The 26,747-nt window shown below is 38.4% G+C and overlaps 1 protein-coding gene across 3 annotated transcripts in view; it reads right to left on the bottom strand.

Annotated features, from left to right (window-relative positions):
- Positions 1–26,747, bottom strand: part of KIF6 (kinesin family member 6) — a 385,916-nt gene that overhangs the window by 243,484 nt on the left and 115,685 nt on the right. For all 3 annotated transcript variants that reach the window (XM_019457021.2, XM_019457020.2, XM_053905057.1), the window contains 4 exons: positions 16,702–16,908; positions 8,646–8,789; positions 7,613–7,699; positions 1,462–1,565 (listed from right to left, as the gene is read on the bottom strand). In XM_019457021.2, coding sequence (XP_019312566.2) covers positions 1,462–1,565; positions 7,613–7,699; positions 8,646–8,789; positions 16,702–16,908 — 542 coding nt within the window. The remainder of the gene's footprint in view (positions 1–1,461; positions 1,566–7,612; positions 7,700–8,645; positions 8,790–16,701; positions 16,909–26,747) is intronic.

Here is a 26,747-nt window from a genome sequence, read left to right as displayed (position 1 = left end):
TTCAATCCCAGGGTGTCAGGGCTCCTGCTGCTCCTGATGTCTGGGGTGCTGCGTATTTCCTGCAATGCCACCTCCCGTGCAACAAATTTCCCATGGTAAATTCCTTCTGTTGAGAGGTCTAGAATGTTTTTCTTTTCTTGGCTGAACCCTGACTTGAAGATCAAAATTCTGCAGAGGCATCTTCAAAGATAATAATTGGTAATTCCTCTCTTTGAGGGGAAGGGAGCATCATAGTGAGGGAATTCTCAGCTTGGTTTTCTCAGCATCTAAGATATCATTAGATATCACTGTGGCATTAATTGCATATATGCCACAGAGCAAATTTATAAGGAAAGCCTTAGGAGCCTCTCCTATTATTAAACAGAGTGTTCTAGATGCTATCCCAGAAGAGTGAAGCTTTGATTATAGCAGAAACTTCTTTGGGACACTTGGGTGGCCCAGTCAGTTAAGTGTACAACTCTTAATCTCAGCTCAGGTCATGATCTCACGGTTCCTGAGTGTGAGCCCCACACTGAATTCTGCGCTGATGGCGAGGAGCCTGCTTGGGATCCTGTGTCCCTCTGTCTCTGCTGCTCCCTACTCGTGCACGCTCTCCCTCTCTCTCAAAAATAAATAAATAAACTCTAAAAAAAAAAAAACTTGCTTAAGGCTTCTCAATGTTTAGACCTACCTTTCGGCACAGCCAGGAAGTAGTTTAAAGAAAATATTTTCATCAACTCTATTACTTACCATTTTCTCTGTTGAGAGAGGGTTAGATGAAATGATTGTAAGCCCTTAGAAAAATCTTGTGTATCTCTATTTCTCCTTTGGAAATAGAGAATATCACTGCCTTCTAAGTCCAGCCCACTATTATCACTCCACAGATGCTTTATAAGTTACACAGAAACAACAAGAAAGTCCACCACTGTGGCTCACGATCAGAGAGAGAATGAGAGCCACACTGTGCCACTGACAGATGCCATGCTGTATAAAGCCCTGAATACCTGCTTTCATTCCCATTTCTAGTATTTGAACTATAATATATGGGCCATCTACTTATTAAAGGAGAGAGCCTACCTTGGCATGGGATAAATTGGTGCTTGCAACAAGATGCTTTTTAATACAAAGGACATTTCTTGAATTCCTTTCAGATCTAAGATCCACAGCATATGAGGGGTTGGTGTATATGTTTTTAATTGCACGACTATTACACAAGCCCTTCTCTTCAGCTGGCATGAGAAGGATATTCCCATCCTTTCTATGCTCTGTTCTTTACTTCCTCAAAGCTGAGGCGGCAAAAACACTGCCAGCCTTATCCAACTTTTCATGGAAAGCCGCCACTCTTAACTGGCGCCTAAATGCAATTTCAGACTGTCCCAGGAGACCTTCGTGCTTTGAGGTGAATTCATAACATTAGGGCCAACAAAGAAGTTAACACAAACTTTCACTGTTAAAGAAAAAGAAAAAGGTCTGCAGGCTTACTCAAGGAGCTCTGCATCTGTGAGCGCCTCTGTCCTCTGCTCCCCAGTGACAATGGCCAGTTCATCCTTCAGCTCCTGAATTTCTTTTTGTAGGCGTATAATCATCTACAAACGGCAAGGCGGGAGAATCAACGTCACCTCCTCATTAAAGGGAACTTGGTGACAGAGAACATACATCTTTGCAAATTACGAATTATTTTAAGGACACAAAAACATACGGAGAATGATCGGAAAGCCACCCCTGGCCCTACCACCCAGCTTTGTTAAATCTCAACATTTTGTCAAAATAGTTCTAGAATTTATTTTAACAAATAAAACATTACTTATGTAACCGGAGCTCCTAATTCCTATTCCTTTTCTGTCCTTCCCGGGGTGATCACTGTACTATATATAGTGGAGAGCATCTCCCTGCATGTTTTCATATGTTTCCTCCATCTATACCTATGGATGGCACTGTAAGTCATATATGGTACCGTTTTCCATGCTTTAAACCTTATGTAAATGTTACCATACTGCATGGAATGATAACTTCTTTTTTTGAGATTATTTATACTGCTACATGTAGCTCTAGTTCATTAATTTTCATGGGCATATACTGCTTCAGTAAAGGACTATGTCACAATTTATCTCTGTCTCCTGCTGATGGACATTTAGGATTTTTACTTTTGCTTTTATAAACAATGTGGCTATCAACACTATGAACACCTCCTTGGGCACATATGTGAGTGTCTCTGATGTGTGCACTTAGAAACAAAACTGCATGGTTGGAGAGTCTGTGCATCTCCCTCCTCTTCAGTATGCCTTGCTAAGTTGGTCTTCAGAGTAGTTGTATAAACTTAGATTCTTCATCCATGATATACAGTTCCTGTTTGCCCACATTTACTTCACTGCTTATGGAGTACTGACAGACACTTTAATTTTGCCGGTCTGGAAGATGTAAAATGGCACCTTGTTTAGTTCAAATATGCATTTTCTGATTACTAGGGAGGTTGGTCATCTCTGCATATGTATATCGGCTGTTTGGTTTCCTCTTCTGTAAATCACTTATTTATATTCTTGTTTGTTTCCACTGAGTTGTGTTTTTTTTTTTTTTTCCTTATGGAAAAAGGAAAGCCTTATGGAAAGCCTTATGCAGGCTGCTTTATATATGAATCCATTATTAGTTTTATGTAATGTATATGATTTCTCCCAATCTATGCCATTTTGTGGTGTTCTTTGTGTTAAGTGAAAGTTTTAAATTTCAGTATGATTTCATTATCGACTTATTCCATTATGAGTTGTAGTTTTGTGTCTTCGTAAACAAAATCCATTTTCTACCTTAAACCATAGGAATATTTTCCTATATATTCTTATAAAAGTTTTAAAGCTTTGCTTTTCACATGTGGGCTTTTATTTTGGATAAAGTATGAGATATGGATCTAATTTTATTTTTTATACAGCAGCTAACCATGCAAGATTTGCTATTATAATTTTGTTACATAACATATTTCTACATATAAATGTGTCCTTTTCTGGGCCATTGGTTAAAAACATTTATGTACTTGACTATATGTGCGGCAATACTACGCTATTTTAATGATTATATCTTAGGAAACTTTGGCAGCTAGATAGAACAAGCCACTTTCATTTTATTCCTTTCCAAAACAGACATGGCTATTCTTGGTCATTTGTTCTTTCGTATAAGTTTGAGATGCAGCTTATAAAATTTCCCCAAAGGTCCTCCTCAATTTTTAGCCAGAAATAAATTCGATTAAAGGAGTAATTTGGTAAGACTTATCAAATTAGTCATGTTGAATCCTCTCATCCATGAATATAGTATGGCGTTCCACCGGTTCCTTTAAATAAAGATGTATCACGTTTTCTATAAATATGTTTAATTAGAGTTTTTTTCCTAGAATTTTCAAGTTTTTGTTGCTGCTGTAAATGAAATTTTTATAATATTACATATTCTAGTTGTTGGCTTTGATTTATAGGAAGACAATTTCTATGTATGAATTATGTGCCACATAATTTTCTGAACATTGTTTTGTTTCTATTAATCATTACATATTCTTAGATGTTCTATATAAGCAACTAAATTATCTGTAAGCAATGACAGATGTTTTCTTCTTTTCAAATCCTCATACACTATTATTATTATTTTTTTAATGTCTCTGTCCTAGCTAGGACTTCCAAGTATAATGCTTCCGATATGCTGATCTTATTCCTTCTAACATTTCACCTTTAAAATGTTTGCTCTAGCTTTCGGTTGATACCCTTAATCACTTGAAGGATGTTCACTGATATTCATAGTTTGACGAGTCTTTTCAAACTATGGATGAATGTTTAATGTTATCAAATACTTTTTCTGCATCTAGTAATGTGATAATATAATTTTTCTCTTTTAAACTGTGAAAATGATAAGTCACCTTAATTCATGTGACTTTTTTTTCCGCATGAACTACTTCCAATGTACAAAAAGACATAAAGTATACCTTATAAATCCACTAGTTAGCGTAAGTAAATACCTATATACCTACTACTTAGCTTAAGAAATAAAACATTACTCTTTTGAAGCCCAAGTCTCTGTACAGCCTTCCCTAAATGAATTCCCTGTTACCATTACCTGAAATTTGGTGTTTATTTTTCCCATGGCTCTTATTCTTTTACTATACATTAACATGTTTTCTAATGATAGATTACCTTTAAATTCTCAAAATAAACCCAACTAGCTCATGATACCATATATCATATTAATAATATATGGTCGTAATGCAAATTCCCTAAAACAAAAATTAGCAGGCTGAATTCAATTTATACTCTTCCTTCAATATTCGACCAACTTAAAAAAACATCGAGTCTGGTCCATCCTTCTTTCCTTCCTGTCTTTTTTTTCTCCCTTCCTCCATCACTTCTCTCCTTCTTCTTTCTCTTTTTCTGTTTTTCTTTCTCTCCTTTTGGTAGCTTTGTTATTATTGAATCTAGTCATTAGTCATACATCTATTCATGCTTTTTTAATGCTTCTTGCATTAGTTTCAGTGTGATATTTTTGTAGGACATTGTCTATTTTGTTTGTTTCCAAATTTACAGCCATAAAGTCACTCAAAATACTTTTATTATTATTTTAAGATATCTACTGTGCCTATAGGTAAGTCCTCTTTTCATTGCAAATATTGTATCGATTTCTGCCTTCTTTATTCCTGTCTTCATTAATCTTTCCTGAGATTTGTTCATTTTATTATTAGATTAAAAATCAACTTCTGGGGTTTGTTGCTCTTCTCCACTGTATCTCCGCTTTGGGTTTTGTTTTCACTCATTTCCACACTTTTATTTCTGTCTTTCTACTGTTTTGGATTTATTTTTCTCACTCATTTATCTGACTTCTTGGCTTGGGGTCTACCAGACCAAGGGAGTTTGTAAATTTGAACTTCAAACCCATGTGTAGCAGAGCATTAGGATTTCAAATTTTCAGAGAAACCGTATTTTGCTCCACCTAAAGTTCAGGCTAAGGCAGACAAGCTTCACTAGCATCTCCCTATGTCAGTGGACAGATTTTTTTGCCCCTTTCTGGTTCACCTTTTCACTTGTTTTATGTTGGGAAGCAGACAGTGTGTCACGGGTTCATCATCTGTCTTCCAAGGTTCCGGGGCTTCAACTCTGATGCTTTTCTTACAATCCCCTTCACCTCTTCTACTCCAGGACAACTGCAGCCTCAACTTTGTTTCTGGGCCCTGGAGAATCCCCTTATTTACTTCATTCAACTTCAGACATATATGTCAAACGTGCCTGTCGAATTTTATATCAGTGGGTTTCAGATTATCTCTGCCACATCAACTAGACCTGATGTTCCAAAGAACATGGTGACTGAGTATTTTGAACACATCAGTGCTCCTGGAATTTCATTTAAATGCACAGGATTGAGTGGGTTTTGGTTGTTTGCTCCTTTTCAAAAACATGCTTGGAATCATCAAGCTCTGCAGAGTGAAAATCCTTAGACAGGAACTATGTGAGTCATTCATTTGTATTCGAACCTCCCCTCCCCCCACCTCCTGCTCCACTAAATTAATATTGATGCCATATTTTCTACATCTGCTAAGGCTTTCAAAGTCAAATCTAACAACCAAATTATCTTCTGTTACTGAACAGAAATCTCAAAACTAAGCCAACTTTTCATGATTTTGAGATTAGTACAGTCACATCTCGCATCAAATTAGTGTAGAAACTTTGGAATGAGAGCCTTCCTTAGAAGATTTGGGGCCATGCCCAGTCACCACAGACTCTGGCCTGCTTACAATTCTTTTATCATATTGTCTCCCTGAGGTATTAATACTTGTAAAGAAAGCAAGTCAAATCCTTGATGATCCTGCTCTCAGAGGGCTGGCTTCCTGTGTGCCATTGGATTTTGACAGTAAGATATTGGAAATCCCATCCAAGTTGTGTTTTAGGTGGTTTTGAGGACAAATTTGTAATTGTCACTTGTGCTTCAGAAAAGCTCTGTACATAAAGTAATGAACAGTAATGTCAGTTCTAGAAGCCATTAAAGAGGCCAGGAGATAATACTTGTCAATTACCAGATGAATTCTGCATCAGGAAGACCTCAACATTTGTTCAATTATCAGCTATCAGCTTTGATTCGGGTTTCTCTTTTCGTTAAGCTTCTCACAAGCCCTACATCAAACACATGATAATGTTCATCTTTTTTTTCACATTCTTCAAGTTCCTTCAAAGAAAAGTCTCTCTTTGTTTTTTAAAAACTTAAAGAAAAAGACCCTCTAGTGTCTAATGTGTTTATTTTCCTTCAATTATGCACTAATTTTTGTCTTTGGGCTAATAGCTCATTCCTGTCTTTCTCACGCTGCTCAGTGATGCTACCGGGCTGCTTGCTGGAGAAGGAGGGATGGTAGAAGAATTCATCTTACAAGTTCCATTTCACTTGACTCATGCCTTTGAATTCTGACTCCTTCTTTCAGCGGGGGGAGGGGGGGGGGGTCTTGTGTTATGCTGTTGTTTCACCAGGGCCTGTGCTAGAAAGAGACCCTACCTCACCCATTTGGTTTCTCCAGAGGAGATTTCCATAAGGGCAGCTTAAGTTCCTGAGGGGAGGAGAGTAAAACAAATAACCTCATTATTTCTGTTACCTCTTTACCTCTACACTTTAATGCAATGACTTCAGGGGAGACAGGGCGCACAATCCAAAGGAAATAATTAATATGGGTAACAGTGAATTTGAGAAGGGCTTTTTTTTTTTTTTTTTAGAATTTGAGAAATTTGTAAATGAGGCGCTGTTGGTAAGATTTCACCATCTTTTTATAACGCATCCTGCTAAGCTTATGCCAGCTTCTGTTCTAGAGAAAATTTTAAGAGCTGAGTGATTTGAAAAGTAATATAATCTTAATTTGGGAATGTACAAAACTGAAATATTCTATTTCAACATCTTCAATGTTGGCATAAGTTGATTCCATGTTGTATTTCGTTCAGAGAAGACTAACAAAATAAAGAGAAAACATCTGCATTTAAAATGAGGATCTGAGTCATGTAACTTGCAAATATTTTTGCTTTAAAAAAGCACTTTGATAAAGCAGGACTCATTGCTATAAAACTAGAAGCTTGGCTATTTTTCCACAGACCAAACCCACGATGAATTTTTTTTTAATCTCTAAATAACAGGACAGTTATGCAAAATATGGTTCTACTTAATAACCATTAGAACTTCTTCTCTGTTAGCTTTTATAAAAGATGGCCTATTATTATTATCTCTAGAAAGTTAAACTGATGTTTTCTGAAAGGCCACCAGCTGCATGTAAATATAAGCGGATGTGACTGCATCATACACATCCTCGGGACTCACTGCACATCTTGGGAGCAGACTGATGGGACTGCAGGTGGCAGGCCCTTGAGTCAGACCATCTGCACCTGAATCCTGGCTCTGCTGCTTATGGCGCTGTGACTCTACACAAGTTATTTACCATTTCTGTGCCTCAGTTTTGTCATCCGTCAAGTGGGGATGGAGTTAACATCTACTTGTAAGGTTGTCATCAGAATTAAATAAATTAATACAGTTCCAACACTTAGAACACTGCCTGGAACAGAGGACGTACGTGCTCCTCTAGTTTTGCTCATCTATGATATACTTTTTTCTTTTTTTTTAACATAGTAAGTTAAAAGTGGCTTACCAATCTGGGATCGATTTCTTCATTGAGAACAGCTTCATTCTTTATGAGAGCCACTCGTTGTGCAAATCTGCAGGTAGATATAGACTCCTAAGGAAGCAACATAACTCCTTAAAATGTTATGACTTTGAGAGATAAAACTTAAGTTTTGTTCACAGAAGAAAGACGCACACCTAAAGAGTGATGTGTATAAAACACAATGAGGAATCAGTCTTCTAAATTAGGAAGCTTTGCTTTAGAACATTATTTTAATAAAAACTTTAATAAAAATTTTATTTTGGCTTAATAATATGATCAATGCCCAAACTGTGGGAAATCGTGAGGTCCTGAGTGGCAACTGGTATGTTTTTTTCAACTATTGATCTATTCAACCAGAAAACTACATATACAAATCATAATCATAGCAGGTACTATTATAATTCACAAACATGAAAGACTATAAAATAAACATTTGTTAACAGACCAAAGAGAGAGGCTTTTCAAGGCATCTTAGAATGCACTTAGGGCTTGGCCTTGTTTTGAAAGACACCCTGCCACTTCCTGCTTTCCTCTTTGGGAGAAAAATCTAGACCCTGGGCATTCAACTGAAATGTGTAAAATGCCAAGCTGACTCTAAAGCAACCCAGGAAAGCCAGTCAGAAGCCAGCCCCTGACAAAACGGCCTGTGCAATGTGCTCAGCAACACGTCCAGGGACACCTCTTGGAGGTGCTTCCAAGGTATCTCAGTTTTCAGGAGCAAAACGGAACAGAAGCTAATGAGTCTCTTCTCTCGTGTCTTCCAGCCAACATTACTAACCCACCAGGGGGCTTCCCAAAACCTGTGTATGAGCCTTCTTCCCACCATCCTGTGCTGTGTGAAGTCCATTCTCAAAGGGGATGATTAAAATGCCGGCAAACAAACCAAAGCTGTGAACTCTGCAGGGTATTTGTGTCTGAAAGCAGCTGAAAAGATGGAAACCCACCCAGGACCTTCAACTCCATCTCATAAACTAGCAACAGAAACTCAGACTGAGATCCCCAGAAGGAACCAACATACGTCAATATTCCTTTTCTCTAAAGAGAGTGTTGCAATCATGGTCGTCATGCAGTTCCCTCCCAGACTGTCTCTTAGGACACTGGTCATCATGGAGTTCCTGTAGGGAATGTGGGAACGGTGTTTTTCTGAAAGAGCAATGATCACCTGTGGCACAGTAGAAAAATAATGGCATTAGATTAGCAGAAAATGCACATTTGACAGTCAACTAAGCCGCAACTACAGTGAAAATACAAACAGAAATCACAACAATGCAGGGTGACATCTAAATCTTGGGCTCAGAATAAATATCTTTACAATATTTGGTATAATAATGGTGGAAGCAGAGGGAAGTAAACTTAGCAAAAACATCCCACCGTGAATGCTGTAATTTTTGGACAGATGATATAACTTGGTACAGAACAGGGTATGTTATTATCCTGTTTTCAGCCATTGGAAAATTTATATAAAAACTCAAGAGTAGGGGCACCTGGGTGGCTCAGTTGGTTAAGCATCTGACTCTTGATTCCAGCTCAGGTCAAGATCTCACGGTTCCATGAGATCAAGCCCAGTGTCAGACTCTGCACGCTGATAGTGCAAAGGTTGTTTGGGATTCTCTCTTTCCCTATCTCTCTGCCCCTCTCCTGCTCGTGCTCTCTCACTCTTTCTCAAAAACTAAATAAACATTTTTTTTAAAAAACCTCAAGAGTAGATCATGCCAGATTTTTAAAATCCTACCAAAATCGATTGATATGACCCATCTTCAAGGTAGAAGAGGCAGAATAGTATATAAGAACTATGAGACGGCAGGGGTTAGTGGTAGAGACCTGAGAATTGGGTGCCACATTGTTCAGGTCTGACATCCTAGCCTTACTAGGACAGGTCACTCAACATCTCTGCCTCAATCTCTTCAACTATAAAACAAAGGATAGTATCTCCCTCATAGGAAGCTGGCATGATTTAGAGTTAAAATCTGTACAATTTAGAGTAAAAATGTACAAACTGCTTTAAGAAGTACCCCCCGCTCATAAGAAGTGCTCTATATGTGTTTGCTACCATTGTAAGTGATGGGGGAAGTTTATGTTGGTTCTGAGTCTCGTTCATCTTACTTTTCGCAAGTGTGTTAGGTACTTAATGAGAAGGAACTAGCTGGATGAAAGGCTGCTGTGGGGGTTCCCAAAGGAAGCCACCAGGGGTTCGGGGTTTTCCTGGAAAGACGAACCCAGTGCTAGATGCCCATCCCAAGCATTAGGAATAAGTCACGCACAGATGTGACTTGAAGGGCATCACCAGGCCCTGACTCTCGAAAATACTTCTGCCAACACCTGTCACTGTTCTGATCCTCCCCACTCTCAGGTGTGTAATTCCCACCAACAGAACCTCTTCTACTCCCTTGGTTTACAAAACAAGATTGTTTTTGAGGGCTGTTTGGAGCAAAAACACAAACGACCACTGGATCTCGCTTTATTTTGCTGACCACACATTTTACTGCAAACCAGGTATCCTGTGATATTTCTCTCAATAATTACTTCTCCACCCTCAGAAATGAGGCCTTCACATCTTATCCTTTTGTTTCAAACCTCCACATGGCCTCCTCTCCCTGCCTTTAGTCTGAGCTGATGGCCACACACCTTCCATTAGAAGTGAGCAGCCTAGGGCGCCTGGGTAACGCACTTGGTTAAAGAGTCCAGCTCTTGGTTTCTGCTCAGGTCATGATCTCATGGTTTTATGGATTCAAGCCCTACATCAGGCTCTGCACTGGCAGCACAGAGTCTGCTTGGGATTCTCTCTCCCTCTCTCATTCTGCCCCTTCCCCATGCATGCTGTCTCTATTTCTCTCAAGATAAATAAATAAACTTGGAAAAAAAAAAAAAAAAAAAAAAGAAGGACCTAGTCTCTCTTACGACTCAACTTTCCACAAGAGACCTAGCTCCATCAAGAGGACACCCTAGTGTGGAACTGGGAGGTGAGTCATGAGAGGTGGTGGCCACAGGAGGAAGATCAGATTTGTAGGACAATGTGGTGGCAAAGGCATCTGGTTTCTTTGAGGCAGCTGCAGGAACTTTCTGGAATCCAGGACTTAATGCCCTGAGTGCCAACTGGGGTAATGGTAATGTTTTGCAGAGCAGTTCAGTGGCGTGGTTGGATGTGTCTCCTGTTTGCTCTGCTCCTAGCTGGATAGTATCCAAGTCCAGCTCTCAACTTTTCTTGAGACTCTTTATGTTTAATAAACTCTACACTGCTTAAATTAGCTACAGTGGGTTTTCCAGTTCACAACTAAGAAATCTGACTAATACAACATGCACTTGACGCATTTACGTGAAATAAATGAACAAATAAATGAGTAGACTAATTAGCTTCACCTAGGAAGACAGTGCGAGGGTCAATAGTATGCAACGAGATTTGGCAGAACTGAGTTTGATATAATTGGAAAGGAAATGGGGAACATGGCAGACCCAAATCTGAGTGGCAAGACGGTAGGTAGTAGGGGACACTGAGCAGAACTCCAAAGCCTCAGAGCCAAGAGGACAAATGAAATATCTATAACAAGCAAGGCAGGCCCAAATATCAAACACCAGACCAAACAGGGAGGGGTTGGTGGGACGGATGTGTGGAGAGGGTGGCATTATTAATTATGAATCATAATTAAGTATCTAACAGTATTGTAAGTACTTTGAAATTTTTTCATAAAACACTATTTTTTTCCTGTCACTATTTTTTTCCTGTTTCAGGAAATAACATCTCTTCTATTCAACAGCTTGATGAAACTTAGATGATATGAAAGAGAATACGCTTATTAAATTTCCTGTTGGTATTCAGGTAAATGGAGTTTTTAACTTGCTTTTGGTTGCAATGACAGAAAATGTACAAACTGGATTTAATCCTAAGGGAGATGTATTGGCCCATGTGCAATAGGAAAGTTTTAAGGAAAGGGCAGTGCTACCACCGAGGACTTAGTTTTCACCAGTATCTGCTCTACCTTCTATGTTATAGAAGTCTGCCTCTCTTCATGGCCACCAGATGGCTGACCAATGTTCTTATTTATAACTGATGTGATAAAGTTCTCTAATTATTAAACATACATTCTGAGCTTTCCTAGGGACAAACATGGGTCACGGGCCCATCCCTGAACCAATCACTCTAGCCAAGGTCCCACCTAGCCTACACTAGTCAAGGTCTACTCCTAGAGCTGGGATGGGCCCCTGGCTGCTACTCCTGCAATGAGTGTTATAGAGGCAATCCCAATGTCCTTTCCAGAAAGGGCTCTAAAATTGTTCAAGAGAATAATTAAAATTCAAAATGGGATTACGGATTGGAAAGCATGGTCTTTAAAAATGGGGGAAATGAAAGCAGTGCATAATAAAAGAAAGAACCCAGGACTCAGAGGCAGAAACCAGCTGCACACTTGTGTGATTTTAGGCGAATCTCTTACCTTTATTAGTCTCTATTTCCTCACTTGTAAAAGTGGGATTGGAATGCCTGCCTATCTCACAAAAATGTTTTAAAGATGCATAGAGATAGTTTCTGGAATAGTAAAACAAAAAGTACCCCGTGTTTGCAGGGGTGTCCAGGCTATGTTCCTTATGATCCCTTTGGACACTTGCTACAGCCATATAAATCCAGTTCTGGACCATTTCTCTCCAAGAGGGATCTTCTCAGCTCTAAAGGAGTTTGGGGATACCATAACAAGCCCAGACCCCTTGGAGCAGATACAGATCTTCAGAGTGACCCAGAAATGGCTGGTATTTGGGAGAGAGGCAAAGGTAGATTATTCTTTGTGGGGCAGCTTTGGGCTCTCTGAATTCAGCAGGAACCAAATGATCCGCATGGCACAGGGTAAGGAGGTGGTATACAACCTGGATTCTTTTTTTTTTTTTTTTTTTTAGTGTCTACTTCCATTGGGATTTCATGTACAAATACAACAATATGTTCCTGAAGGCATTCTTTAAGCAACAAAGAGTGGAAACTCACATTATATTTAACAGTATCTCCAACTATCTTGAAACTATGCCTAAAATCAATAACTCAGATTGCTATTTAATGAGTTAAAGAGATTTTCCTTTAAAGAGCTCAGAAGCACATGGAAAATTAGCCTCTGAAAACTGACAATGATTTGGAGCGGTTACAACTGGCACTGGCACCATTAGTTTTCCTCCTGAACACACACATTTAGTGGAAGCCAAATGGAAACGAAAACTCTGGGGAAGTCCCACTAATGGGGGGTAACTGGCTGAAGGTGACCCTGATTCTGATTTCTGTAGAGGCAGAGAGCAAACACTCTGTTCCCAGTGGTTTTTCACTTGATGTTTGGGCTGATAGAGACCGAGGGTCACACCAGGGGCACTTGGTGAGGCTTATGGTTAGAACAAATACGTATATCCCCTTCCTTCTCTTCCACAGACTTAATTTCTAGGGCCAAGATGTACCCTGTTATTGTGGCTTAAAATGTTTTCGAGGAGACTTTTTGGAAAGAGGACTGTATACACAAGGAAATTTCCAAAACCAACAATGTTCTGACAAACAGAAATTTATTTACTTATGAGCACAATAAGGTGCATTCAACTCAGAAAGGTTGTGCCCTGCGAGCAGGTGTAAGGTCCATAATTATGGCCAGAAGGGCAGTGACGGTTCTTCATGGAATTTCTATAAGTAGTGTGGGATAATAAATGTAAGAGAGGTTACCGAATTGTCCTAGGACATCTCCATATATATAGATATAGATATATATAAAATAAGATGGAGAAGATGTAATTAATTACAAACATTTACCTGAATTTCTAATAGAGCATTTATCTGACTATATGTAAGGATTTTTTTTTTTTTAAAGAATGAGAGTGTGCACACGTGAGTGGGGGAGGGGCACAGGGAGAGAGAGAGAGAGAGACAGAGAGACAGAGAGACAGAGAGACAGAGACAGAAAGAGAAAGAGAGAATCTCAAGCAGGTTCCACTGTGGAACCAGCGCAGAGCCCAACTGTGGGGCTTTATCCCACAACCCTGGGATCATGACCTAAGCCAAAATTAAGAGTCAGACACTCAACCGACTGAGCCATCCAGGCACCCTGTAAGGATCTGTTTATTTGCTTTGCTCCTTCACTGGATAACACGATAGCATAGACTATCTTCTCACCCATGCATTTATCCCCATTGCCTAACATAACTTGTAGCACTTCACGGACATTTAATCATAGTTTGTTGAATGAATGAGTGAATGAATGAATGAAGTGAGTTAAACTAAATTGTGTTACACGTCCGGTCTCGTTAGCCCCATAATCAAGTCCAACATAAAGAAAACCTGTGTACAAAAGTCCTGTTATTTCATTAATGGTATCTGCCTGCCTCTTTTTATTATTCCTATTCCCCTGTACTCCTTGGATCTCTCTCACTTATCTCTTTCTGTGTGAAATTCCAAAATTTCTCTACTACCCACCTATTCTTCTCTAGCCGCAACTCCTACATTTATTCAACTTCACACATCTATGTCCACATACTCCAGTTTCCTACATTTGTGTCCCTCTTCACTCTCGGGCTAACCTTCCCCTTTTTCTCTCTCCCTTGTCTTATGCTATAACCTCCACGAAGACACTTGTGGATCAGTGTAAGCAGTTAACAGCTGGAGTGACGCATTGGGTGAATATGAAACAGATTATTTACATTCTGAAAGCCAAAGGTCAACGACATGTGAATGTCACTGCAGCTCTGGGTCAATCGAGCCCCTGTACTGGAGCAAAGGGCTAACGGACTCCAAGTTCCCACTGCCTGACATACACTAACCCCAGCCCTGCCTGGTTCCCTCCTACTCATTCTTTGAATCTTTGCTTAATATCAGCCCTGAAAGAACTTTCATTCCCTCCACCTTTCTCAGTTGAAGTCCGATCCCCCATTACAAGCTTTCCTCACCCCTTGGCCTTTTTCTGCACAACTCACCTGGACTAAAACCAAGTATTCAATGACTATTTATTCCACGCACATCTCCCTGCACCAGCCCATGAGACCTCTGGGGCAAGGACCGTTTCTACTTTGCTTGGCACTATGCTCCAGTGCCTGGCACAGTCCTCAGCATGCTCTTGCTCCTTGTAAATGTTTAAGTACATAAATTCGTTATACAGGAAACCAAATGCACAGAGCCACCAAGACCACTCACATGAGGCTGATGTTATAAGAATCCTGAAGAGAAGAGATGTGGGGAGAGAAATAGTTCTAATGACAAGTAGCAGCTTACAGAGGTTGTGCTAAAATGAAGAGAGGATTAGGGGCAGAATGTTTTCGTTGAGTGGTAACAATTGGTGGAAATTCTGATTCAACTAATGAATATAATTTTGTATGAACAGATGGGCATAATGGGAATTAAAGCCAACAGTGCTACCAACTGAAACAACTAGGTATATTTCTTTGAAATAAAGCACTTTAAATATAGTCCGTTATGTTTTTATATCAATGTTTTGTAAGTGTCCTATTAAGTAAATGCTCTGTTAAAGTAAAAGTAGTGTGTAATATTTGAGTAAGGAAGAGCTAGGGAAGCCTGAATCTTGTCAGAAACACTAAAATTGATCTGAACACTGGGCAGGTCATTAATCTCTGGGTGCTGCATTACGGGGGTTTATTTGGTTAGAGCCTAACTGCATGTACCTTGTTCAGATACAACTCCCTTAGGTTTCTCTCAATCTGCTTTTTCAGCCAACTTGACCATTAGAAAGCATTTACCATCAGGACAATATCAGTCTCAAAAAGGGGGGAGGGGGTGTTTCTGTTTGTTTTTTCAAATCTTTTAGCCTCCAACACTCATTAGCAAGTCCTTCTGCCTTGCCAATATAGTCTGCACTTCTCTACTCCAGGTTTTAATCATGCTCCTCTTTTTTTTTTTTTTTTTCTGAGAATTTGGAAGTAGTTGCCATCTTTAACATTCAACTCACAGCACTTCACTCACAGAGCTGAAAGAAACTTGAGAAATCATCCAATTCAATATGCTCATTTTAAGGGGTGAGGATTTTTTTCTGGAAAATTTATTTGGCTAAATTCAGATGAGCTCTCTTATCACCTGGAGTCAAAATCAGAAATAAAAAACAGAGCACACACTGGGGTAGATCGTAGTAAACTTGGGGTAGGGGTCGGGAGGACAGGTAAAGCAAAGAGAACCATTGCAGGATCACAATCACGAACTCAAGTCACCAGAAGCCAAAAAAGATATCAGTCATCTCTAAATTATGTTCCTATAACTAAGCCACAAGCCTGAAAAGATAGGCCACAGGAGGCCATTTATAACCTATTTTCACACCCATTACAAACTTTACAGTAAAAACAATAAGGTATAGTAAGAAAACACATGGGCCTTGTAGCCAGGCAATTCAAGATTCTACTCCTCATCTTACTGCTAGCTGGTAACCTTGGGAAGGCCTCAGGAAGATCTGAGTTTTAAAATCTACAAGATGGAAATAACTAATACCTTACATTGTAGGGCTGTTGTAAGGTTTAAATGAAATGGTATATACAAAATGCTACCCCAATGTTCACAGCAGCATTATTCACAATAGCCAAAAGGTAGCAACAACTGAAGCATCCGTCGATGGATGAACAGATAAACAAGACATGGCATGTACATACAATGAAACATTTCTCAGCTTTGAACAGGAACAGAATTCAAATACATGCTACAGCATATGAGGGACTTTGAAGACATTATGCTAAGGGAAATAAACCCAGGCAGAAAAGGACAAATATTGTACATTCCACTTATATGAGTATCTAGAATAGGCAAGTTCATAGAGACAGGGAGTAGAACAGAGGTTACCAGATACTGGAAGCATAAGGAAATGGAGAATTACTACTTAATAAGTACAGAGTTTCTGTTTGGGGTCATGAAAAAAGTTCTGGAAATGGATGGCGGTGATGGATGCACAACACTGTGAATGTACATAACGACACAGAATTGAATACTTAAAATGATTAAAATTATGAAGTTTATGTTATGTATATTTTACCACAATAAAAGAGGAAAACAAAAAACAAAAATGTTAGCTGAGTGCCTAGTAAAGTGTGTCAGCAAATGGTAGATATAGTTAATCCCGTTGTGCCCATTTTACCTGTTCTAAGTAATGAAGGGACAAGTTGATGTACTTGGCCTCTGTTAGAAGTTGGCCTCCCACTCCAGTCTTTGCAACTCGCTCTGAACCAGCCAGGTCAACCAAGTGAAGTTTGGCATGGCGGACGGTCGCAGATCCTGGCTCCTTGCTTGATAAGTGAATAGAGAAAATGCAGTGGGAACGAGTTGAAGCTTGGTTCATTGGAGTCTACAAAAAAGGAATTGCAAAACAAAATCAATGTGAACAATGAGCATTTTCACAGAATCTCAAAAAATTTAAATTTATGTTTCTGATGGTATGACACTTCCAATGAAGCCAGTGCTGTCCAATGCAACAAAAACACTTGTAGCCGAGACCTCTTAAAGTCAGTTATACTTAATGTATTGTTTCCGGAAAGACTGACAACAGATGTGGATGGGTTGATTCAGAAAGTGAGGAAAGAGTTTGAATAAGGTAAAGCTTGGGTCTACTTACTAATATGATAACTTAATTTCATTACATGACCACAGTTCCCACCTTAATCTTGGCTAGCCATACTGCAGATGCTCAATGTGAACATCATGGGGAAAAAGGTGAGAATGGGTGCACTGGGAGAATTCATTACACACTTGTAATAAACACAACCAACAGACAAGGATGCCCAGTATCACTGCTACTACCCAACAGTGAACAGGGGGTCCCAGCCAATGCAGTAAACAAGAAAACGAAATACAAGTCATCGTGACAGGAAAAGAAGAGATGAAAACATCATTATCTGCAGAAAATATGGTAGTCTACAAAGAAAATGCAGGAACATCTATAAACTGTTAAAAACTAAGTTAAAAACTAAGAAGTTTAGCAGGGTTGCTGGATGAAAGATCAACATGCCAAATTAGAGAAGTTCTAATAACCAGCAATAATTAATCAGGAAGTCTAATATTACTTATAATGGTAACAAAGACAATGAAATAATGGGGGATTAATCTTATAAAAAAGTGTGATTTGTAGGGAAAATGATAAAATAATATTAAGAGATACAAAAAGAAAACCTAAATAAACGGTGTCCTAGATATTAATGTACCATGTCATAGATGGGAAAACTAAAAATGAATCTGTATATTAATTTCTCTATATTAACGTACATAACCAATGCAATTGAAATAAAAATACCACATGTTATGTTTGTGGAACAGGGCAAATTAATTCTAAAAAACAGACGGAGCAAATATAAAAAAATAACAGAAACAATTCTGTGAAAGAAGCACAAGAGAGGGGAGCATGTCCTGCTATACATCAAGGTATATCATAATGCCATAGTAATTAAAACAGTGTGGTATTGCTGCAGGAACAGATAATGAGATCAGGGAAACATGCTGGGCTCATTTAGAAACTCTGGATAGGACAGAAGTGACCTCACACCATAATGGAGAAAGAACAGACTAATTAACAAATGGTGCTGGAATAACTGGCTATCCATCTTGAAAAAAATAAATTTAGTTTGCTTCTCACACTTGATACACAAATAAATTCCAAAATGTATTAAAGACTTAGGTGTAAAATAACACAATTTTAACATTCATATAAGAAAATATGGAAGCATATCAGGACCAATTCAAGTCAGTCATGGATCTTTTATGATAAGATATTAAACACAAAAATGAATTAATTGAAAGTATTTGACCAAATTATCCAAAATTAAAGAACTTCTGGGTGATAAAATCTACCACAGAGTTGGAAGGCTGGGAGTTGATGTTTGCAATCCATATAGCTAACAAAAGATTAATGCTTGAAATAAAGAACCTCCACACATCGATAAGAAAAAGGCAACTCCGAAAAAAAATGAGCAAAGGATATGAACAGGCAACCCATAGAGAGGAAACCTAAAAATGGTTAATTAGTATTTGAAAAAAAATGCTCCAACTCACAAATAGCCAGGACAAACAATTAGAGCCATCATGATAAAGTATTTCACTCACCTCTATCAGACTGGAAACTTTTAGAAAATGGAGTCTAACAAAACAAGATTTGTAAAGATACAAGGAAACAAGAACATTTATATACTGCTGGGAGGAATATAAAGTAAGAACCTCTTTATGAGAGCAATTTGACAATATGTGGTAAGGTTGCAGATGGATATAACCCACAACCCAGCAACAGACTCCGAGGTGTATTCCTGGAGAGAAGTCTGGAACAAGTCTCACTGGGAGAGAGTGAAAAGGGGTGATTGGTATGCACACATATGGGCATTCATGCTTGGGTATAGCAAGAAATTGGCACAAGATGTACAACCTAAATGAAAATCTGTGGTAGTAGAGATGAATGAACTTGGATAATTCAAACTACAGGGAAGTCAAAATGAAGCACCTTTTGGATAGATTGACAGATGGGTTTCTGAACTGCTGATGAGAAATAGCATGTTAAAGAATGATGTAAACTTCGATGATCAAAATGATATCTATGACAGAACTCAGGTGCTCAAAAAGAAGTATCACCTAAAAATTTCATTCATGGCTCTAGAACTTAGGTCATTAAAGTATAAAAATATGGACTGGAAGAACACAGCAAATTAATGCTAATGGTTGCCTCTGTGAGGGATACAAAGCAAAAAGGCCACAAGAGGACTTCAGTTGTATCTGTAATACCCTATTTATTTAAAATTAGCAGAAGCGGGCTCTTGGGTGGCTCAGTCAGTCAAGCATCCAACTTTGGCTCAGACCATGATTTCATGGTCCCTGAGTTTGAGCCCCGCATCGGGCTCTGTACTGACAGCTCAGAGCATGGAGCCTGCTTCGGATTCTGTGTCTCCCTCTCTCTCTGCCCCTCCTCTGCTTGCTCTCTCTCTCTCTCAAAAATAAACATTAAAAAATTTTTTTGTAATTATCAGAAGCAAATTCTGATACCTAAAAATAAAATTTACCTAACAGTATTCCAAATGACTGTTCATGTGAGTAAGTGTGTGCAGCTCCCCACCCCTGCAAAATGGGATTTAACAAAAGAATTTCCATATGGATGCACACGTATTCAGAGAGGGTAACACACTCGGATGCTATTTTAACCCGAAATTCCTTCTGCAAATCTGAGTTCTTGATATCCACCATTGTTGATTTACACCAACTACCAAAATACACAGATGTCAAAATCTTGGCATTGTGTTGGTGATGATGATGTAGCTAGTGAGTTAAATAGGCTGAAAATGTGACCCATTACTCGTTGCCACAATAACCATACTCAGATCTGGCCAGTGTGTGATTTTGCATGCTGAAGTGGACCAGCAAATAACTGTGCCTGTAAAACCGCAAACTCAAATTTAGAACCTAAGTTGAGGTGTTTCGAAAGTGACTGGAAGTTATTTGCAGAACTTAAACATGGGTTTCACGTCACTGTTATATTCGCCCAACAATAAATCCTACAGTACTGGAACAAAAGTCAAATCGACAATCGATAGAAATAAATAACACAGAGACTCTCCCCGACATCTGTCTTCAGCTTCCAAATGGATCCACTGCAGACACAATAAAATGTGGCCCATTAGCGAATAATGGAAGAGTGTACCGATTTCAAAGGAATGTGAGATTTACATCAAATTAAGTTGTATTTCTGGAGTCTGTAATTAAAATGCAGTAATATGCTGTAGGAGTCCATGCCTACAATTTTGTAACTTCCCATAAATATTTCCTGCATGAAGTAGTAGTTGGTGTCCTCTTAGCTAAAATTTTCTTAAACCTCAGAAAACATTCTTTATGTGTAGCTGTTTAAGTGTGATCGAATGTGCTGGTGTCTGCTCTGTTTATTTAAGGGTGTCTATATGTCTCACAGGCATGCCCCTACATTTGTCCTTTTAAAGGTAAAATCGTATTAAAACATTTCTGAAACTGCCTAAGAACAGATGGCACCATTTAGGCAGATTCATTCAAATTTAAGTGCACATTTTGAACAAATGTGCTCTTGGCACTAGAGACTATGTCTTTGGAAAAATGTTAGTGATGATTAATCATCTGCATGCAGAGAGCTTTCACATTTCATATCAGTCTGTGGATACAGCTCTGTGTTAGGCAGCACAAAGACTAGAAGGAAAATAAGACATGGAACTTGCCCTCAAGAAATTTATAATCTAGCTCAAGAGCTAAAAACGAAACAAGTGAAATGAGAGGGAATGCTGAGAAAAAGGCAAATTTGCAATACAGAAAGGGGTCTGTTCTCAGAACTGAGCATGCTGACCCTCTAGGTAATACCTAAGAATACTAATCATCCCCTCATCCTGGAGGCTCTCTACCCACCCTGCCCCTCCTGGGTTTCTAGAATCTACACTGTCCTGGCACTTTCTCTCTAACTGCTCTGTCTCCTTTTCCTTTACTGGACGCTTTTCTCCCCAGTCCCGAAAACACGCAGGTCCCAAGCTATGGTCATGATATTTCTTCCCCTTGGAAAGGTCTTCGTCGATAGGTCTGATTATCACTGAATAGATAGATACTGTAGTGTAGTTTAAAAGTCACAGATCAACGGTCTTAGAATGTGGTATTGAAACACCCGGTTTCAAGTCCTGGTTCCGTCACTTACTGGTGTTGAAATATTAAGCAAATTGACATAATTTTGGTTCTTGTGTCTTTGTAATCCCTATAATAAGGCTTGCTTTGCTGCAAAGAGCTATACTGAGTGTGGAAGTGGCCCATGAACTGTGAAAGGTCATATAAATGTCCATTCCTGTTGATATTCACTCTATTCAGATGCCTCCCATATCCTTATTTCCAACCACAGTTTCTCTGTGCACTAGATTAGAATGTCTACTGATAACTGCCACTAAAATGCCTTGCCAGCATCTTAAACCTAATGCTCCCCAAAATAAGCTCATCACTTTCCCTCATTCTGTGTCCCACACATGGACGTCCAGTCCATTCCTCTTGAATTTACTTCTACTTCTATCTCCAAATATCCTTGATCTCTCCTCTGGGTCATGACATTCTCTCCTTATTAGTCTCCCCAAATTTACTCGTCTCCTCCAATTGTTCTCCACGTTGTAGAATAATATTTTTAAAAAACATATTTGATTACTTCAGTTCTACCTATATTTCTGAATTAAACTATCACATCACTAAGACTAAATATCTCTAGTTCCTTCAAGTGTGTTCCTCAAAATATTTTTTTTAATATGGCAGGCACTCTGACACTCTGAATTGCATATATTCTTTCTAGTGTAGACTAACCACAGCAGAGGACACTGGAATCCAGGCAATCTAAATCTAGAGTTGCCCGTAACTAGCACATGAAGTGTCCTATCATGTTTGCTCCACCCTTTTACCCATGATATGAAATTTGTTTGGGAAACACACACACATACACAAACATTTATTTGATGACTGACCTGTATTTGATTAGTTTTTACCCCAAGTTACAATCACTTGAGATAATTATGGAACTTTTTTCTTTCAATTTTTTGCTATCTACAAATGAAAGTATCCTCATCCAAATAATTTGTAAGAATTAATAAGGCAGAACAACATTCCATGAACACTCCTACTCTCTACTCTGTTAGGAAACAGTTATGGGTATTTTCCAATTGGCTTTAATCCAAGCACTTTCATATACCTTCAATTTCTCTGTATATCCCCAAGGATACTTTTGAGAGACTTTATTAAATAAATTGGATCTATTTGATCTATGAGTTTTTATAACCTTATCAAAAAAGTGAATAGAATTAGTTTAAGATGAATCAATGTTGACTCTTTCCTAATTGCTTACTGATCATTATTTAAGAATGCTTTACCAGATTCTTGTCTTAGGGCTTAGTATCAAAAATATTAACTTGCCATTTTCCAAATATATTTTCTTTCTTGGAAAATAAGAAAGTATATGGCTTTCTTTAATGGGGTAAAAGTCTAAAAACCCAGGATCACTGGTCCCTTATAGATTCATCATAACAAGTTCCATTGGGAAGGTTACATCCTCTAGCAAATGCTTTCCACTTCCTTCTTCCTCCCACCTAGATTCTGAGCTCCTTGAGGCTGTCTTATTCATCATTGTAACCCTAACATAATACAGCATAATAGTGTTCAAAAATACTTGTTTAATTGCTGACCTTATTCATTTCTAGCTTTCTGGAAGCTCTATGGCATGCTCCATAATTTCTAAAAATCTCCATATCATTCCAAGACCACATCTGCAAACTCCTTTTTCCCCCCAAATTCTTTAAGTCCATGGAATTCATTTAAGTCTAAAAATTAGAATTATTTGAAAAAGTAAGATCGACTCAAGTCTCCCTACCCATTGTGCCTGATTCCAGAGATCTCCCACTACCCTCTACATCTTCAACTGCCTTTTCTCTAACCTAGAATGTCCTCTTGCTGGTCAAGTATTGCCTATCATTTCTGACTGGGAAATGTATGTCCTCTTCCTCCTCCAAAATAAACCTACTCAAAATTAAATTACCTCCACGAATTCTCTTGGACGATTCACAAATGGCATTAGCTATTGTGTTCAAAAAGGACATTTAACATTTGTGCGTAGAGTAGAAGATCATTAATATTCAAACTCTGGAAAAATCCAAATGATGGATTTTTCCAAATGGATTTTTAAATGTTTAGCATTTTAAAAATTATGACATAATATGAATAAATTTGCTACAGGGGCAGAGAGGGGTAATGGTGTGATCTATCAGGCCTCAGATGAGTGTTTGGTGGCCAGCCCACTTTGCATGATGTAATTATAAAAGGTACACATTATAAAAGGTGACTCAAAAGTGACCCTGTCAGACAATAGTGACTTCAAACTTTCTATACAAAAGGGGCTTGGAACAGCAACGTGGCTGTGGATGGTACTTGCAACGGCTTTGGCAGAGCACTTTACATAATATAGCATCAAATCAAGAAAACACCACATGCCTACACTGAAGACTGAAATTCCTTCTCCTACAGCCCTCCAAGCCATTTACTGGCACTGGCTGGCCTACCACTCTCAGAAACTATTTCATAAGTTTAAAAATCTCATATTTCACTGCATAAGAATCATTTTCTACAAAGCAGGACATATTCGGAGGCTGACAGAAAATTTTGCAAAGCGATGGTATAGTGGCAAGAATTGGTGAACATCTTCAAAAGGCTGTTCAGTCATCTTCCCTTATGGATTCTGCAGATACACAACAACCAAGCCTGGTGCTCGATGATTTCAGAACACATATTCTTTTGCAGTTGTTGTTATACAGAGTCTTATTGGCAGATCAACAAGGATTCCCTGTGAATTGAAATGTTCACCTTTTTTTTTTTTTTTTTTTCATTATTTCACAACAGGGTGTGTGTGGGAGGGGCAGTTATGTGTGTGTGTGTGTGTGTATGTGTGTGTGTGTGTGTGTGTGTGTGTGTGTGTGTGTGGCTATTTTCGAGATTGAACATTTTGATTTTAGGGCCAAAAATTGATAAGTGAAAAATGGTTTTTGTGTTTACATAATATACTATTACGTTTTGGGTAAATTTTTTTCTTTTAGTCAATCTCATGTTTTCAATCAATTTTAAAGTAACTACACATAATATAGCCCACAATGATTTGAATAATCTCTTTAAATTACATATAACATTTTCTAGGATCCTTTGAATGCTTTGTTATCTCTTGCCATATCTTATAGTCCATTCCTGTGTACCAAATTCTTTTTTTCAATGACTCTCCTATTTTGGGGTGAAATATCTCAACAAGAATTTCCACTACACTAGATTAGGTCTGGTGAAGAAAATCTCTTAGACTGAACAGAGTGTATAATGTATACTCTTGAGATTCTTTAAAATAAACCAGCAAAGAACAAAAACAGCACCACAGAAGCCGTAATCCAGATTTCCACTCCAATTCTCCTGGTCTGATAACACTTTCTAACCCGATAGCCTAACTGATTTCTTCCTCTGCTCATTTATTCTATCTGAATTGAAGACTGAAAATAATAACTTCTATGTGTTTTCTGGGCTACCCCAGCCTTCAGGTTAAAACTCACCCTTAAGTGATTCCCTAACCTTCCCACCATTGGCTAAATGATTCCATATCCAATTCCTCCCGTAGCACATGGGTTATCAGGAGGCCCACCACACCCTTGATGTACACCAACCCAGCCTGGAAGTGAGAACTGACCAAACCGAGTGGTGGATCATGTGACACTAAAAACACCTGCCTTGATTCTTCCTGAGGCTGTTTCAGAACACAGTGCTTAGCAGCAAAATATCCCCAATTAGATAACCTTCAATTGGAATTAATAATTCTAAACTCCTTGTTTTTCTTTCTGATTTTTCTCTTTATAAGATACGTGGCTTTTAGAAAAGTAGTCAAAATCATTTTCTCTAGTTGCAGGATTTCTAGGCCCAGCATATTGTCAAGGTAGTTTTGTAAAAGAGAAAAATAGATTAGGTACATCAGTTTTGTGTAAAATTCAAAAGCAAGCTTTGGAGTAACCTGGAATATATAATAAGAATTTTCTAGCAAGTATGATTCACCTTTCTGATATCCTATTATATTTTATTATATATCTCTCCTAACAAGTCTGTGATCAATTTGATGTGTTTTTTTTTTGTTTTGTTTTGTTTTGTTTTTTTTTTTTCACATCCTGTAAGATCTACTAGGATGACTTAATTTTAGGAAAACTAAATGTCAGAATTAGGGATGGCTCTTTTTCTGCTGGATGTCAGAATTCAGAAGATTGCCTCTCTGCGGGTCACTTCTTCAGGATTTGACAAATGAAAGTCAAGTGCATTTATATCAAAAGCTAAGTATGTTAAAATTGGCCCATTTGCAAACTGAGAAGGAATTTTACCCATATCTTCAATCAGTTATGTCCAACTATCATCTCTGTTTATCATCCTTGAACGAGCTATCATCACATAATCACCAAAGTAAAGGTTTGTTCTCTGAACAAGGGAAATTATATGACCCCAAATGTTGCCCCGGCCTCCCCCATTTTTTTTTTACTTGACTGTGAGAAGAATCATAACAAAATTGATTCTTCAATGGCAACAAGTAACTTATTGCCGTTATCTAGCACATTTTTCACCTTTTACATTGAGTTTAACTTTTTTTTCTTTTTTCCTTTTAAAATTCAGCCTGGCTTAACAATTTCCACATGTGACCATACACAGAACTGGAACAACAATATTATGGGCTAAAAAGTCTAGTGATCTCATGAATTGACAGCAGCTCAGAGGGTTTGTCTTTAGGGAAAACCTATTCTGAACACATTACACAGCTCAAGATTATAGGTAAGCTGAAAATACCCTTCACTATCCTCTGTACAGACAAGATCAGTACTGAACTCAGAACTCAGATATACTTTCATATAATTTTATTCTTATGAAAGAAGTTTATCCCGTCAGATTGATGGTGATAACTCTCAATGCAACGTTTCAGGTCGGACATCAAGATCAAACAGACAGGAATTCAGGGACAATGTCATTTACGGTAGAGATGCTGAAGGAAGAACTCTAAAAGCACAGAAAGCTACTATTAGAAACATTATTTCTCTCTGCTTTATAGTCCAATCATATTTTTTCCGTATTTTGAAGATTCTGCAGTTCTTTCTATGGCCATGAAGATCTCAGTTGCTGTTACAACTGGCAACACTCCAAATGGCATACCCCAACCTAGTAAAAGTACTTGTTGAAGGTTTTTGGTGGTTTGTAAGACCCCTGTCTCCTCCCTCCTAGCTGGAACCATTATAAGGATTGGATACAAAAGTTAGCTTGCCAGAAAAAAAAAAAAAAAAAAAAAAACCTATCAGGGAGAAATGCTGTAAGAATAGCTTCTGTGCTTAAAGCTACAGCCAAAATTGACATCCTGCCAGTTTCCCCCTTGTGTATTCCTGACTTGTTAGATAAGCCAAAAGCAATCTGAGTTATTATCTCAGTTTCTTGCAGAAATGTTGTTACTCAGGGGCTAATCCTAGGCCTCTTTCCTCTCTGTTCCATTTCCTCCCTTCTCTCTATTTTTGTTTTCTATACCACAGCAGAGACTCTGAGTCCTAAAAGCAGCATCTTCCCCAGACCCCTTTTAGCTGGCACCCAACTGGGAAGGGGGGGGATGCTCTGGCTTCTCCCCTCCTCACGCCC

Source organism: Panthera pardus, unplaced genomic scaffold (genome assembly GCF_024362965.1).
Source record: "Panthera pardus isolate Hobbes unplaced genomic scaffold, ASM2436296v1 HiC_scaffold_17, whole genome shotgun sequence".
Taxonomy (NCBI): domain Eukaryota; kingdom Metazoa; phylum Chordata; class Mammalia; order Carnivora; family Felidae; genus Panthera; species Panthera pardus.
This window is presented reverse-complemented; position numbering and strand designations above follow the sequence as displayed.